The sequence below is a fragment of the Aricia agestis genome, chromosome 13 (assembly GCF_905147365.1).
Source record: "Aricia agestis chromosome 13, ilAriAges1.1, whole genome shotgun sequence".
Classification (NCBI taxonomy): domain Eukaryota; kingdom Metazoa; phylum Arthropoda; class Insecta; order Lepidoptera; family Lycaenidae; genus Aricia; species Aricia agestis.
In genome coordinates, this window is record NC_056418.1 from 1,713,558 (window position 1) to 1,729,807 (window position 16,250).

The following is a 16,250-nucleotide window of genomic DNA, read 5'->3' on the forward strand; positions in this document are numbered from 1 at the left end:
TTTTATTAGTTAGTGTTAGTTTATCAAGAAAAAAAATATACAAAAATGCGCAAATAATTCGCAGCGAGTGAATTTTGCAAGACTGCAGCCTTAAGAATGTCAGATGTTTTATCTCCATGCGGCATGCTAAATTTTGCCTTGATTAGCTCATTAGATGAAATCTGTGAGCAGTGATATACTTTATATGGCAAAACAACATTTGCCGGGACAGCTAGTTTCTATATAATATAGGGAAACGGTTTCCCTTCGCAAATGGAAACGACAAAAAGCCGAAAAAAGACTCTTTTCAGTTCTTTTCACTATCTCTTATCGGGTACTATCTCGAATTTCGTCTAGACACCGTTTGTGTGTTTTGAAAACACACAAACACTGTTTTCGATATTCAAACTGTATAATTATTCCTATAAAATGCAAGCTTTGAAAAGAAACCTTTTTGCATAAACAAATAAAAGTAAAAAAAAATATATATGTCATGTTCGATTTTGTCAATTAAGACAGTTGTCGGAGTTTTTGGGAGAATGTGAAAGAGTGATGTTGTGTTTTTATATTAATTTCCTAAAATTGTGTTATCTGGGTTTTTAATGTGTAATATTGGTAGGATATTAACCATTAAATATTCGTTATCGTGCACAAGTGTGGGAAAGTGATGTAGTAACCAGAAACGTGCTCTTTTGTGTTCCCTCCAAAACTCCATCAAAAGTTTCAGTAAAGCGTCCTACCTCCTACCACTTTACTGAATCGACTGACTTGACTTCTTGACTGTATTGACTTTATACTTAGACTTTGACTAGACTTTGGACCTGACTGACCAGACGATAATATATAAAAAATTGTATTAAAGAATATTGTTTTCCCGCCATAATATTATACTCGACACTGGCCATGGTTATAGCCGAAGTGCCATTATATGAAAAAAAAAATAATGACAGTTGTCAAGTGGTTGTCAACGTCACTTCATATTTGTCATCATCGCGAAAAACGTCCAATTTCCAGAAATAATTTTTGTATTTGTTCGATTTCTATTTTCCGAGAGATTATTGCAAAAAATTACGCTCATCTATGAGTAATTGGTGCCTTTTCGTAAAATGTTGACGAAGTTTACGATATAGTCATAAAAAGCTGAAATGGCTGCGATGGACGAACAGGCGAGGATGTCCAGCGACCCGACAGCGACGAACGGTATGTTTTTACAGTTTCTTTATGTGCCAATTGTATCAACAGAGATTTCTGAAGTGTTTCTGTTTCAAGTAGAGGGCCGGGTCGAGGGCGGGGCGTCGCCGGAGAAGACGCGAAATCTCGAGGAGGAATTTAATGCACAAAGGGCAAAAATGAAAGAGCTTTATTTACAAAAAGAAGGTTTGTAATAGATGTTTCAGTCCATTGATTTGATATGCTGAATTTGGTTTCGTCAAGGCGCTATAAACAGTCACTCACTCATACAGTTCCTCTATTACAGAGAAACTAAAATTTAAATACAATAAACCATCTAAGATGGTCAAATACTCGGGGAAAATGTTTAGTATTTTGCATGCATTTCGAATTTTTTGTCAGACAATTAAACTTAGGAAATATGCAGGAAGCGGTTTGGTTTCATTAACATTCATTTTCTGTACTTACCTATAGTTGTAATTTTTCTGTTAAATAATTGTATGTAATGTAAATTATTTCAAATTCTCAGTATTGTTTTTCAAAACGTTATTTAACATCTTATTAGCCAAAATCATGAAAATATAAACTTGGTTGTTTTTGGAAAAGTTTATTTTGCTTTATTGTTTGTAAGTGGTTTTAATGCTTCTATTTAGAGATTTTATAAATACTGTAATATAGCAATAACATCTTTGTAGCAATAAAATAAACTTATCGGTACTAATATTTCCTAACAAAGAAATTAATCTGTCGAGTTTACTATTAACATGAAGTATGACAGTGCTATTAACATTCCAGAGGACCTGCGCCGCTTGGTGACAGATAAGGAGCAGCTGGAGTCGGAGGTCCTGGGGCTGCGGGCGGAGCTGCAGCAGCTGCAGACCCTCAGCCAGAACCAGAAGTCTGAGATACAGACCTTGCAGCTACTAGTCAATGGTATTGAAAATGAAATGAAAAAAAAATATATGTATATTTAGGAATAGGTTACAAAGTAACTCTTTTTGGAAAGTAAGTGGTAGGCATCTACCACCGTTTAGGCGCTTTGCAGACGACGGGCGGGGCGGGTCTGATCAATTTCGCCGTGAACGATAGCACAATCCTATATTACCAACGCATATGGCGGCAAAAAGACCTCACCGCAGGTGCCCGGCGGGCACTGGCGGCGCATGTCCGCGGCTGCCCGCCGTGGATCACGCAAACCAGTTTACATGCAGTAACACAGACGGCGTGTTCTTTGTGTACGCGGCGCGGGCAGCCGCAGACATCGACGGGCGTACGCTGCGAAATTGACCGGCCTGCCCCGCCCCATCGTCTGCAAACCGCCTAAATGGTACAGCACCTTAGGGAGCCCAGCAAGAAGAACCTAAATATATTCTATTGCTAATGGTATAATTTTGAATGTCACACATTGACTACATAATCAAGAAAATAGAAATACAATCACAAATTAATTTGGTTACCTTTTTACATTGAAATGGAGTACATATAGTAGTAATAAATTATTACATCTGTCGAGATAATTAAAATGAATTTACCATACTGGCCATTGCAACTGGGCTAAAAGTGATAAGCTTCCTAATGTTACACAAGCTACTAACAGGCATTAGTTAATTAATCTTATCAATTATTTTTAATAAGCATCATTAGCATTTTTACGATATTTTATTACAATTTTAATTAGATATATTTTATTTACATTATAGTATTTTTCGCCGAGTTTACTAGTATTATAAATGATAGTTAGTATTGTAAAAACTAAACTACATAATACTATTATATATAATATACTACTACTAATAATGTTACCATACTTTTGTACATGGGGTACACAAGGTGAGATACTTCGTTAATCCACATATTCATATTTGTCACACCCAGTTTTGGAGTTGATTTTGTTGAAAGTTTGTTCACATTTTTGTAGTTTATACAAAAGCACTATAATTAACTACTAATAATCTTGGGTGCTAGACATACATTTTATTTTTACTTTCTTCAACAAAATAAGGCTTTTGGCGACGACATGGGACTTTTGTAAAAACCGTAAGACAAGACACAAAGTTCAGTATTGCCATTTGCCATTCAACAGTTCCATGGCTTCTTACGCCCTTTTCACAGTGATTTTATTATATTACAAACATTTATATGTCTAACGTCGTGGTATTTTAGATTAAGTAAGAGGAATAATAATATAGTATTTTAAAAAGATAAAACCAGCTTCAAAGTAGCCTACTGAACTGATTTTGATGAAACTTGCAGTATTCCCTAAGGTGAACAATATCTAGTACAACAAAAAAGAATTACTTAAATTGGACTTGTAGTTCCGGAGATATGTGAAAACAAACATAAAATGTATGTATACACTTTTGAAATTTGGCACATTTGTTCGGGCGCTGATATAGAATAACATATACCAAAACTGGAATTATTACATGTAGATCGAATTGATAACCTACTTTTGAAGTCGGTAAAAAAGTTGTTTATTACTGAGGTGTATCTGTGGCAGAAACGGTGGAGGCGTCCTCGTCGGACACGGAGGAGGTGCGGCGTCTGCGGAACAGGAACCTCGACCTGGAGCAGCAGCTCGCCCAGATCAAGCAGCAGCTCCAGCAGCAACAGCAGGTGATATTCCACATACTCTTTTATTTTCAAACTCTTAGGCAGCCCCTAAACCTACAATAATACTGAGCAATATTTTATTGTACCATCGAGGAAATTGAGTCCTAGGCAGTTGACAGACCAACGTCATTTGGTCGAATCATGGCAATTTAATGTTAATTGTGATCAGTCGGCTGGATTTAACATAATGCGACCAACTACGTAGGTCCCCCATCTGCTTAGGAATCAACTTCTCAGATAGTACAATTTATTTTGACATAGGCACTGAAGTTTTAGATTAACGACGCTATCACATTTTTTCACAAATATCAGCGATTTTCAGGTACCATTTTAAAGAATTAGGAGTCACACTGCAAGGATATTTTGGTTTCAAATGAAAAATAATATATTCATCTCCACGACTATACCATAAAAAAATGATAGCCGCGACAAAATTTTCACATAAATACGTTTTAACCATCACAATAATCGCAAAATATTAAAAAATGGGGTTTGTTAGGTACCATTATAGCTAAATACACTGAACTAAGGAAAATAAATATACAAAAAAATTGTTGCTTATTTAAGTCCCCTATACGAATGGCTAAATATTTTATATAAAAATAAATAACATTTCCATTTGTAAGAAAAATAAGAAACACTCTTAAATTTCTTCATACATTTTCGCCCTATCAAGAAAGCGGCGAGCGTCGTAACCGTCACTGTACAAGGCGCGCTGATATTGAATGTTATTTCATGTACTTAACGTCGATATTCGTACTGACCTGCAAATTTTTGTCATAATTTTTATGATAGCCTCCTTAACATAATAACATTAATTATGTTAACGCAAAACTGACCTGCAAATTACACTTAACACTAAACCAGAAGCCACATAAACTAACCTCAATGTGAAAACTTTATACACCCAATAATTTCAATACAATCAATACTTTCATACTAACATAATAAATGCGAAAGTGTGTCTGTCTATATGTCTGTTACCTCTTCACGCCCAACCCGCTGATCCGATTTTGCTGAAATTTGGTATGAAGATACTTTCATCCCGGAAAAATGTACGGTTCCCGCGCGATAACCGAATTTTGGCGCAACGGAGTTGCGGGCGTCATCTGGTTATTATAATATAGATTTCCTTGAATTATTCACTTGTTATTTTCAATATTTTCAAAAGAGTTATATTTATAAAATATTCTTACCTTCTTATCCAAAGCAAACAATAAAATTGTAGAATTGAGCACAATCGATTTGTACACTTCAATGCATGATATAAAATCAAATTATATGTTTCATGTATCAGTATTGAACACAGCTCTATATATTATGCTAATAGAAAAACTGTCGCGTACAAAACTTTAGACATTAGACTATCGACGGAACTAATTACCATACAACATGACTCTTTATCTGCACAATGTTTAGTTATTCCGGAATATTAACAGTTTCTTGACACTAACTCGCCGATATGGTTAATTCTTTAGTCATTTAAAAAGGAAAAAAAAATGCAAATTGATATTTTATTGAATTGTTCTTCTGTGTGTAAATTTAACTCCTTCTGAATAAGAATTAGTTGATATGTGTACAATGTTGGTGTACCCCAGGGGTATTCCCTGGGCGCGGTATTGTTCTTAGTGGTAGAATTTGGTGTGCCTCAAGGTTAACTTTTGTGACCGTTTTTCTTTTTGATGTATAACACATACTAAGCGATGCACGCGACTGCGCGCGTTTTCCAGGACCTGTCTTTGGTGCCGGCGACGTTCGTCCGCTCGATCGCGCGGAAACTCGGCGCTGACACCGACGCCGAACAGACTGTAAAGAAGGCAAGTTTTATAGCATTTTTCTGTATTATAATAATTGGTAATGATCGTTTAAAACTGTTTGAGTTAAAACCGGCTCATGGTCTAATGGCTAAGACTTAAAACTTAGCTCTTGATTCGGCCGTAAGTTTACCCAGGGTGGAAGAGTTAGGCTAATTAATGATTAAAAAACTTTAGAATAAGTAAAATAATCAGTAATTATTCATGTTAAAATTTCATGCAGACGGACAGTGAGACGGAGCTGATGAAGTCGATGGTGTCGCAGCTGGAGGCGGAGGTGGCGGCGCTTAAGGACAAGCTGCGGGACACCGACGCGCGCCTGCAGGACGCCACGGTGAGTGTCGCTGTCAATATGGTGATGCAAGATGGCAGCGAGTGAGATGACACAGTGATGCAAGATGGCGGTTTGTGAGCTGTCACAGTCAGTGCTGCAAGATAAGATAGTGGCGAGCGAGGTGACATAGTGATGCAAGATGGCAGCTTGCGAGGCGATATAGTGTTACAAGTCGGAGGCTTGCGCGAAAGAGCACTGTGACAGTGCTACAAGCATCTTCTGGTGCCATTCTGTGTTACATTAAAGATCTGGCGCGTGGCCATAATAAAAACTTAGTTCGCTATCTTGTAACCTGAGAAGCATATATTTTAACAATTATACATCAATTATACATTTTAACAAATGAATTTTTGCAGTTAATTAGTGTGACTCCCAAATGAAATGGTTTCATTAGTATCGTAAATGTTACCCTTGAAATAGTGTTAAATGTTCTATAAACATAATTTTTCTTTTTGTAGAAAGCGCAAGCAGCAAATGTAAACACAACGGTCAACAGTACCACAGAGAAGAAAACTGACACAGGTAGCTAAATATTTTATCATGATCGTCCTCAGTTATATATATAGTTATAGTATATTAATGGGATTTGCGGGAATTTTGTGACAATGAGCATTACGCTTGCAATAAATTTCTTACATCAGCATCAGTTCTTTTGCAGGGTTAGCTTCCGAACTCGTCATTGGTGTTGTAATAAGTTCTTATGTGCCTCTCGAGCTGACGTTCCTTTTACATTACAATAAGTCAATATTTTAAACATTTGTTGTAAGTTTATTCAGTAATAAAGTTTTTTTTTAATGAAATATGGGGGCAAACGAGCAAACGGGTCACGGACACTCGCAGCATCAGAAGAGCTGCAAGTGCGTTGCCGGCCTTTTAAGAGGTAATAGGGTAATAGGGGAGGGAAGGGAATAGTATAGTTGAGGGTAGGGAAGGGAATAGGGTAGGGATCAGGGGATTGGGCTTCCGGTAAACTAACTCACTCGGCGAAACACAGCGCAAGCGCTGTTTCACGCCGGTTTTCTGTGAGAACGTGGTATTTCTCCGGTCGAGCCGGCCTATTCGTGCCGAAGCATGGCTCTCCCACGTATAAATATATAATTATATTTATTTATAACCTGTTGTCGTGTACAGAGGGGCGGGGCTGCGACATGTGCGCCAACTACGAGCGGCAGCTGGTGGCGGAGCAGGCGCGCGGCGACGGCGCCCGCGAGCGCGCCGCGCACCTCGAGCGGGCGCTCAAACTGGTTAGTGCTGGCTTGTCAGTGGCCGATTTCATTGAAACCACAGTTCAAGAGTCAAGACTTTTCTTGTCAGATAATGACGTTGTCAACTGCATTATCTTAAGTAAAATTAATTGTTCCTACGAAGGAATCGATCTTCGCAACTCGACATCGCGGAGTTTCGAGTCGAGAGCCAAGCTGCGCTAAACTTTTTAGAGTCCAGAATACTGAGGCGTTAGCTTATACATCAGCTATATCACAGATCTATCGATGTTTTTTAAACTATTCTCTTTGTTTTCCTGTAGAAACTGACAAATGTTTGAAAAAAATAATTTAAAATGTAGTTGTACTATTTAATATCTATATTAAAGCTTCCTATCAATATTGGTGTCAAAATAGTCAATGTCACCTTTCATTTCAATCCATAATTTAATCTTTTGCAGGCGAGCGAGGAGCTGGAAGGCGTGCGGTCGGCGCAGGACGAGACGGTGCGGGCGTGGGGGGCGGAGCGCGCGGCGGAGGCGGAGCGGCTCGCGGCGCTGGAGGCGGCGGTGGGCGAGGCGCGGGAGGCGGTCGCCCAGCGGGCCGCCGCCGCCGCCGCCGCGGAGACGCGTGCGCTCACCGCCGTCACCGCGCTCACTGTCGACCGCGAGACGCTGCAGCGACGACTTGACAGGTATCTACACGCATGTGATTACGTACACACACAAGCGCGTAATGCGTATACTACAAGTAGGTCTATTATGTATAATATGATAACGACCCGCGCAGAAACAAACGCAATGTGTGCACTCCGCGTGAGCTCTTACACACACATAGGTACAAACAAAGCGTAATTCGTTTACTCCCCACGCGAGTGTCTACACACACACGTAAACACTGCGTAACGTGTTTACACCGCGTGCGAGCTTTTACACACATGCAAACAATTCGTGATGCGTAGGTAAACTTACGCGAGCATATTGACTGACAGACAAGGTATAAAAAACTTTATTTGTGTTTATTTTCTTATAATAAAGAATAAATAATATAACAAAAATACTAATGATGTAAAATAATGTCGTAAACAATTTTAATATTTAACGTAAACTGGACGATGTGCGCCAAATTAATCGTAATATACTTTGCTTACAGTTTAGAAAGAGACAACGAGATGCTGATCGGGCAGTACCTCAAGAAGGCGGAGGAGATGCAGAACGAAGCTATCGACCTGCCCAACGACGTTACGGTTAGACAGAGATAGAAATATTGGTCGCTGTAGTAACATAAAGTTGATTGCACTATTGTCCGCACCGTACGCGTCGCATTTCGTGACGTCATTTAAAACTTTCATGAACTCTGGGACGCGGCGCGTACGCTGCGTGCGGTGCGGACAAATGTGCGATCACCTTAAGACGGACAGTAGCACGTGAAGTACGTACGAAGTCTGCATAATACTTATTTATCGAGCAACCGAAAGTTAAATTTATCAGCATCCATTTTTAAGTATAGTCCGAATCAGCTCCCTTAAATGAACCAGCCTTACTCCTGACAGCATCAGCTCGATTTTAAAGCTTTTGCTTCGTCCGACAAATACACTAGCACAAAATCGTGCTGCGGCTCAATTTGGAACTATGTGATTCGATCTCAACGACTTTTCCCAATCCTGACAAGTGACAGCTATACTAGCGCACACTGTGCCTTAATTTGAAACTAATCCGACTCGTAAAATCGTATCCGTTTCGGTGCTAAGACTGCTGATTATGATTTGTGATGACTCTAGGAGCTACAAGAGCAGTGCCTACGGTTGCGGGAGCAGCTGATAATGAGCGCGCTAGGGCGGGAGCGCGCGGCGGACCACGAGCGGGCGGCGCGGGCGCAGCTGCACGCGCAGGCGGAGGCCCAGCTGCGCCTCGAGGACGAACACGCGCGCACCGCCGCGCAGCTGCGCGCTGCCAGGTAATTAAATGTCGTCTGTGACGTTTTAAACGATTAAGAGCGTTCCTGACTCCAAAAATCAAACATCGTCCTTCTCTCTTCACACTCACCTTCATATGCCAGGTAAAAAGGACGGTGCGGAATCATCGCCAAGTTAGTTTTACTTGAATAAAAGACGAACTTAATATAATGATTATGAAAAAAGTGTTTTGAGCAAAGGCGAATGCCCAAAAGTGGTACCAAATTGTCTCATGCTTCAATATGAAAATATAATAGTAATTCTTTTTCGAATTTTTCAACGCAATTCCACCCTAGGAATCCAATATTTGAACTGTAAATATAAATTAAAGAATAAAAATTATTAAATATGACTTCCTCCATGTTTGGTTAGTGATGTAGTGCATTAATAGAAACAGAATATCAAAGAATCGATATTGTAACAATATCGATTCATTCGACTAAAGAAATTATTATTGCAATCGTTATAAATATTACTTGCTTTAATAACAGTTTTCGAATGATAATATTACATAATGATATCATGTATAAGCTTTTCTATAATATGTATGTTAGATTTACAGTAAAATTAAGCTAATATCCATTACACTTAATCGATTAAGTGCTGCTATTAGACATAAAATCGATTTTTTTCATAGACTTCGATTTATCGATTGCATCCCTGACATCTGTCATTGCGTAATGTCAATTGTCATTGCGACATTGTTTTATTTTTCAGATTAATTTCACAAAATATAAATTACACAATATTATTGCTTGTTTCTATTTATAAATAGGGCAGGACTTGTGAACTTTTTCTGCGTATATATTGTGAAAATATTTTGTGAACTTTTGCTGCGTATGTATTGATTGTGCAGAACGAATTTCTATCTTTTTGTCTACTCCCAATGTTTATGGATAATTCCTACTCATAACTCAGGTAAGCAGACATATTTTATTTTCTGAATAAGCATATGAAAGTCTAAGAAGGCACCTTCCATGTATTTCCTGACAAATGAAATATTTTAAACTAGCACCTGAAAATATAACAACAGAAAAAACATTAAAGGCTTTAAACACATAAGTCTTTGATTTCACAAGTTATCTTCTAGCAGTGAAACCATTTAGAGTATAGCTGTTACTTCTATGAATATATTATTACAAACACTATTTAATTAATTCTTTGTTTTATTACAGCTGACTTCAGATTCTGACACCGCTTCAAAACAAGAACAAACCCAAACAATGAAGGAAGTTTGTCATAGAAGATTATGTTTTTCTTGTGGCCAGTCTATTCTATATACTACAAGAACGCATACTGTAAGACAAGATCAACAAAAGAGAAACATTATTGCTAGACTAGTTCCGCTGCACTTGAAAAATAACTACTTAAGTATTTTTATTTATATTAAATTATATCTTATTATTAATATTTTTAATTTTTAATCTTCAATATTTGATACTGCTGGTAGTGTTTTTATTAATGTGTCCTAACAAAAATGGTTTCACAAATAATTTCATAAAATATTTTTATTTGTTGTCACTATTATGGACCGTTAGTACGGATCGCTCCGCTTAGACCGATCTGTATGAAGCTATGTGCAGGGTTTTAGAGTAATGCGGACGAATCCGTACGGACCCGTCCGCATTACTCCTTAAAGCTTCATACAGATCGGTTTAATATTTATATGGAGCGATCCGTACCAACGGTCCAGGTTAATTCTATGATTTTTTGCAGGAGTATGATGAATGATTTAAATAGGTATTTTTTTTTTATGTTGATAAAAATTAATCTTATTTAAATGTTTGTATGATCAATGATCATGTTCACATAATATTATGTTCCATAATATGTACTGCAAAATGTGAATTACTTACTGAATTATGTGTATTAATTCATGCACTATATTAGGCTTAATTTACATGTAATATTATGTTACTGATTAATTATTATTGTTCTTAGAATAATTAAGCCCTTTATGTTTGCCCTTTTTTCCTTTTGTTTATAATACAACTCTGTTTTTGTTAATGTTATAATAAAGCCGCTGGACGTTTGATGCATATAGTGAGTGGATTAAGACTACTTGATGCCCTAAGCAATCCATGCCTGCCTCCCCCCTATCCGTATCTCAACTAGAATCGGTCTTTGAACCTTTACTCTTCTACCTCAGACGTGATGCCCTAGGCAATTGCTTAATTTGATTAAGGGCTAATCCGTCACTGGATGCATATATGTAATAAATTATGTACATGTATTTGTTATTGTTACGACAATGTTTGGATAAAATAAAAATACATTGTTTGTTTTATTTTTGACTCCAGTCAACAGTATGCTCCTTGTGAGTATAGTATTCCTTGACAGCATGAGCATAAGCCCAATAGCGCACACGCCCAGGTCGTGCAGCCATCGAGATAGATACCTTAGTATGAAACCGCCAAAGACCACGCGCGCACTTGGCCACCAAGCGACCACACCATACTTTCGATGGCCGCTAGTGCGCTATTGCCTATTGGGCTATGTGTCCATTGTGAAAAGTATTGCGACTAAAATGTTACTTGCATATAATAATAATAAATACCCCTAGATATAAGCGCCTTACTCGGTTTTTAGAGCAATAACGTTCGCTCGTGTATGACCTGTCAATAAAATAGATGCTTTGAAGATTTTGAGGTTATTTTAGATTTTGTCAATTTACTCTGAAACCACAGTTTTGTTTACAAAGATATTTTTATAGGAGCTAATATGATAATTATAGACTGTAAAAAACCAAGTTTGGTCGTGACACAAAATGGTACAGGGTTCCATATATTTTTGGGCATTCTCCTTTAGGTTTCATCAATGCCTTATATGATATTACAAAATATTAAAGAAAAGTCAGCAAACTTCGAAGATCCAAGCAAAAATGTGTCTAAAACAAGGTTTTTTGTAAAAAAGAAACTATCGAGCCTTTTTTCAGTAATCGTGTTTTCGTCTTGAGCATTTAGTCTTCATGAACTGAAGTTACTTGTGTCAAAAAATCAGTTTTCTAGATCTTACAGATTTTGAGATCTAGGTTTAAGTATGTAGTCAAGTTAGGGTCAGGTGCGCTCTTAAGGGCTCCCACACAAAACTGAATTCGCATCGCATCGCAAATACCTGCGACAAAACTCATAATGACATTGCGTGACATTGTCAAATCCGCCATTTTGTCACTAAGATCTGTCAGTATGTCCATTCTTTCCCATTTCTACGGTGGTATGCTAAGCCTGCTGGATTAAAATATGGCCAAGTTTGAAACTAAGACTACTTGACAGAGAGGAGCTGGAGCGGCTGCAGACGGAGCGCGGGCAGATGGCGGAGCTGGCGGACAAGTTGCGCAGCTCCACAGAGATGATCGAGGGCCTGCTCGCTGATAAGGTACATTTTATTTTCTCAGGTTTTTTTCTTTAGGTTTCTCATCAGAGTTTCTTTTTTAGGTTTCTCATTAGAAAATACAGTCTATACGAAACATAGAACTATAATTTCTATGATAGCATTCAAACCGGCTCTACGTTACTTCTCTCCGTCATTCGTGTATCTCGGGATGTAGCGGGAAAAGCACTCTCCTCATGCTTATAAGGCAGTCACGTGATCATTGTATGACATCGAGTTAGTTGCTATTATTTGCCGATAGAGGCGCTGTTTCTAAATTCTTTACAGTGCAGACTTTGATGTGACCTCGGGCGGCTGGTCTTTGCGAGGCCCGTGGCCGTCTATCCATTGCCGCCGACACCGGTTCCTCACCGCCAAAAATTTTAATAAAATGCCACTGTTGCCTGACGCGGGGCCCCGGGCGATTGCCCTGTTCGCCACCCCCTATAGCCGCCACTGCACAGACGCTAAGGGAGAAAATATTATCATGCTCAAAATCTGATTTACAGAAGCGACTCCAGAACGAGGTGATGGAGCTGCGCGGGCGCGTGGTGACGCTGCAGCAGGAGCTGGACAACAGCGAGGCGGTGCAGCAGGACTTCGTGCGCCTCTCGCAGTCGCTGCAGGTGAGTCATGTCCCGCTGCAGGACCGCCTCCAGAACGAGGTGATGGAGTTGCGCGGGCGCGTGGTGACGCTACAGCAGGAGCTCGACAACAGCGAGGCGGTGCAGCAGGATTCGTGCGCTTCTCGCAGTCGCTACAGGTGAGTCGTATCCCGCTGCAGGACCGCCTCCAGAACAAGGTGATGGAGCTGCGCGGGCGCGTGGTGACTCTGCATCAGGAGCTGGACAACAGCGAGGCGGTGCAGCAGGACTTCGTGCGCCTCTCGCAGTCGCTGCAGGTGAGTCGTATCCCGCTGCAGGACCGCCCCCAGAACAAGGTGATGGAGCTGCGCGGGCGCGTGGTGACTCTGCAGCAGGAGCTGGACAACAGCGAGGCGGAGCAGCAGGACTTCGTGCGCCTCTCGCAGTCGCTGCAGGTGAGTCGTGTCCCGCTGCAGGACCGCCTCCGGAACGAGGTGATGGAGCTGCGCGGGCGCGTGGTGACTCTGCAGCAGGAGCTGGACAACAGCGAGGCGGTTCAGCCCAATTGCTGCTCTAGAGGCTAGAGCGCATAATCAGTGACGGATACACGTCTGAGGGGGCACCAGAAGGAGGACAAAAAACATCCGTCCTTAGGGCATCACGTCTCACTCTCACGTCATCAAAAACACACCCAAAAAGAGTTTCTAGGAAAAAACTAATGTTTTAAGGTGGTAAAAGTTTAAAGAAAGAGCGATTCTAGTTGAGATACGGATAGGGGGGGGGGGGGGGGGGGGGGGATACAGGCATGGATTGCTTAGGGCAAGTAGTCTTATTCCGTCACTGCACTTAATGCAGTATAATGCTCAATGTTGAATATTTCAACTAAGGCAACGCTCCGCACAATCAAGCACTTCTCTAAAAAACACATAAGCACACTGAGTCGTATTTTGCTTTGAAAAACACATTATACTTGTTAACAATTACTGTAATGCTACAATAAATTGCGGTCAGTTTTAATGCTTTTTTAATTGAATACAGGTGGAGTTGGAGCGAGTGCGCGCCCCGGACCGCGACGTGCGCTGGCAGCACGAGGACGACGTCAACGAGTGCACCTCCTGCCACACCCCCCTCACGCACATCAAGAAAAAGGTAACAAGGATCTTTGACGTAAACAATTTAGACTAAACACCGTCTTATAAGTCATACGCAGTCTACCCTAGATAAAAAAATAATGATAGGAATTCCGTTCGAGTGAGTATAACAATCACAAACTGACTGAATAATAAAAAAAACTATGATTTCTTTAAAGATAGACACGGCTTATATTAATACAGGACCCCGTAAGTTATTCGTATATTATTTCATTCGTCAACATTTTTATAGTTTGTGCGTTTTAAGATGATATGGGTGACAGTTTTCATATTCCTGGCTACGGATTTTTTTTGACAAAAAACAAAAAAATCAAAATGTAATAAATTATATTCCATCTACAAAAACAAATGTTTCCTATAATTGTAAGTGAATAAAAATGAAAAGTTGCTAAATGCTAACTTATTAATATAAAATTATAAATATTAACTGTGATATAGGAGTATAAAATTATTGTTATGAAAACATTTTAAAAATGTCAGATACATGATCGGAACTTATGTCAATAGAGATTGACTCTGTTGAATCGAAATCAAATCGATAAAAAGGACGGCCATCTTAAATCACCGGCGCCACTATAAAACGTCAGTACGAAATCGATAATTTCGATTCCAATTCCTTTAGGAAGTGATTCGACATTTTTAAATTATCGATTATTTTTTTTAGGTAACTTACCTACTATTGTCAATTATTATGTGTCACGCATATCATCTTAAAACGCACAGGGTATAGTAGATAAGTTTCCCGTTTTCTCATTTTGTTTTACCGCCATTAACGGTGACGCAACTCGTCCGCAGGTGCACTGTCGACACTGCGGGCGCATCTTCTGCGGCGCGTGCGTGTCGTGCGAGGTCGCGAGCGGCCCCCGCGGCGTGCCCGCGCGCGTCTGCTCCGTCTGCTACACGCTGCTGCGCCCCCACTCCGCCCCCTACTTCAGCACGGCCCCGCCCCACGCACCCGACTAGCCCGGCCCCGCCCCACCCTCGTGACCTCATAACACACTAGGATCTTAACGCTTGATACAATACTGATACAATTTCCCAGTCGGGTAATAACTTCGGTCTGAACGTGTCAAGTGGAGGGATCGCGTTTGACAAGAATATATTAAGATAACGTAATTTAAGTATAAGACGTGGCCAATTGCGTATATTTATAGTGCAAAAGATTTAACATTACAAGCGAGAGTTGATATCTGTCGGATCAATTAAAAAAATAGTTTTGGAATTCGTTTTAATCCAAATACATAAAAATTCGCTTAGACTGCGGAACAAATTATGTATGGCTTGTTTTATTTATTTTTGGGTGCTAGAACGTGTGAGGTAAGTCATAGTCATGGTTTTATGTGCTTTTCTATGTCAATGCCCTACAGATAGGTAAATTTTTCTTCGGTTGTAAAATTGTTACTACACAAAAATGCAGAGGTGCTTATAAAATATTATGTATATAATGATATAATTATGCATACTGCGTAAGTATGTGTACTAAAAATATAAAATAAATAACACAATGCTATAAATTCTCTCTAAAATCAATATCTGATGAAGAGAAAATAAAATGCAATTATGCGTTGTTCGCGTTTTCATCATATACGGGCCAATTGTTTTCATGTAAACTGGAGTAAATATTTTTATTTAGGACCTCAACTGCCGCAACCAGGGACTATATTAATTACTTTAAGATTTTGACATAAGCCATACATTGTCAAACTCTTTATTAAATTGAAGTTGACATTATGTCCTATAGCTTTGTCCACACTGTGCCTTTTTCTGTTCGTCAAGGCCATGCGTTATAGCGCAGTCAACAGCGAACGTGAGGCATGCCTGCGACGCATGCCCTCTGACTGTATCCAAAACTTCAAAAATGACAGTATTGGCGTTGCGTACCTTGACGCATTCAATTATTGAATGCGCCAATATGAAAGTTGATGACGAAAATTGAAGATGAAAGTGCACAGTGTGGACATAGCTTATCAGGGTTCAATTTCTGAATAAATATTAAAAACAAAGTGTCCTGAAATTATGTGGCAACTATAAGTGATAAACTGTAATTAAATTAAAGTTATAAACTAACAAATAATAATAA

At 39.4% G+C, this 16,250-nt stretch overlaps 1 protein-coding gene across 2 annotated transcripts; it reads left to right on the forward strand.

Annotated features, from left to right (window-relative positions):
* The first annotated feature begins 945 nt into the window (after positions 1-945).
* LOC121733080 (rab GTPase-binding effector protein 1) lies at positions 946-15,852 on the forward strand. 2 transcript variants are annotated; one of them, XM_042123184.1, is made up of 15 exons: positions 946-1,179; positions 1,252-1,356; positions 1,945-2,082; positions 3,650-3,765; positions 5,493-5,579; positions 5,800-5,910; positions 6,369-6,432; positions 7,042-7,154; positions 7,574-7,806; positions 8,265-8,358; positions 8,893-9,068; positions 12,339-12,441; positions 12,945-13,061; positions 14,058-14,168; positions 14,966-15,852. In XM_042123184.1, exons 1-15 carry the CDS (start codon positions 1,125-1,127, stop codon positions 15,131-15,133), a joined length of 1,791 nt encoding a protein of 596 aa, XP_041979118.1. In that variant the 5' UTR covers positions 946-1,124; the 3' UTR covers positions 15,134-15,852. The 2 variants fall into 2 exon arrangements, with proteins under 2 accessions (XP_041979118.1, XP_041979119.1); XM_042123185.1 differs by lacking the exon at positions 1,252-1,356.
* The last annotated feature ends 398 nt before the right edge of the window (positions 15,853-16,250 follow it).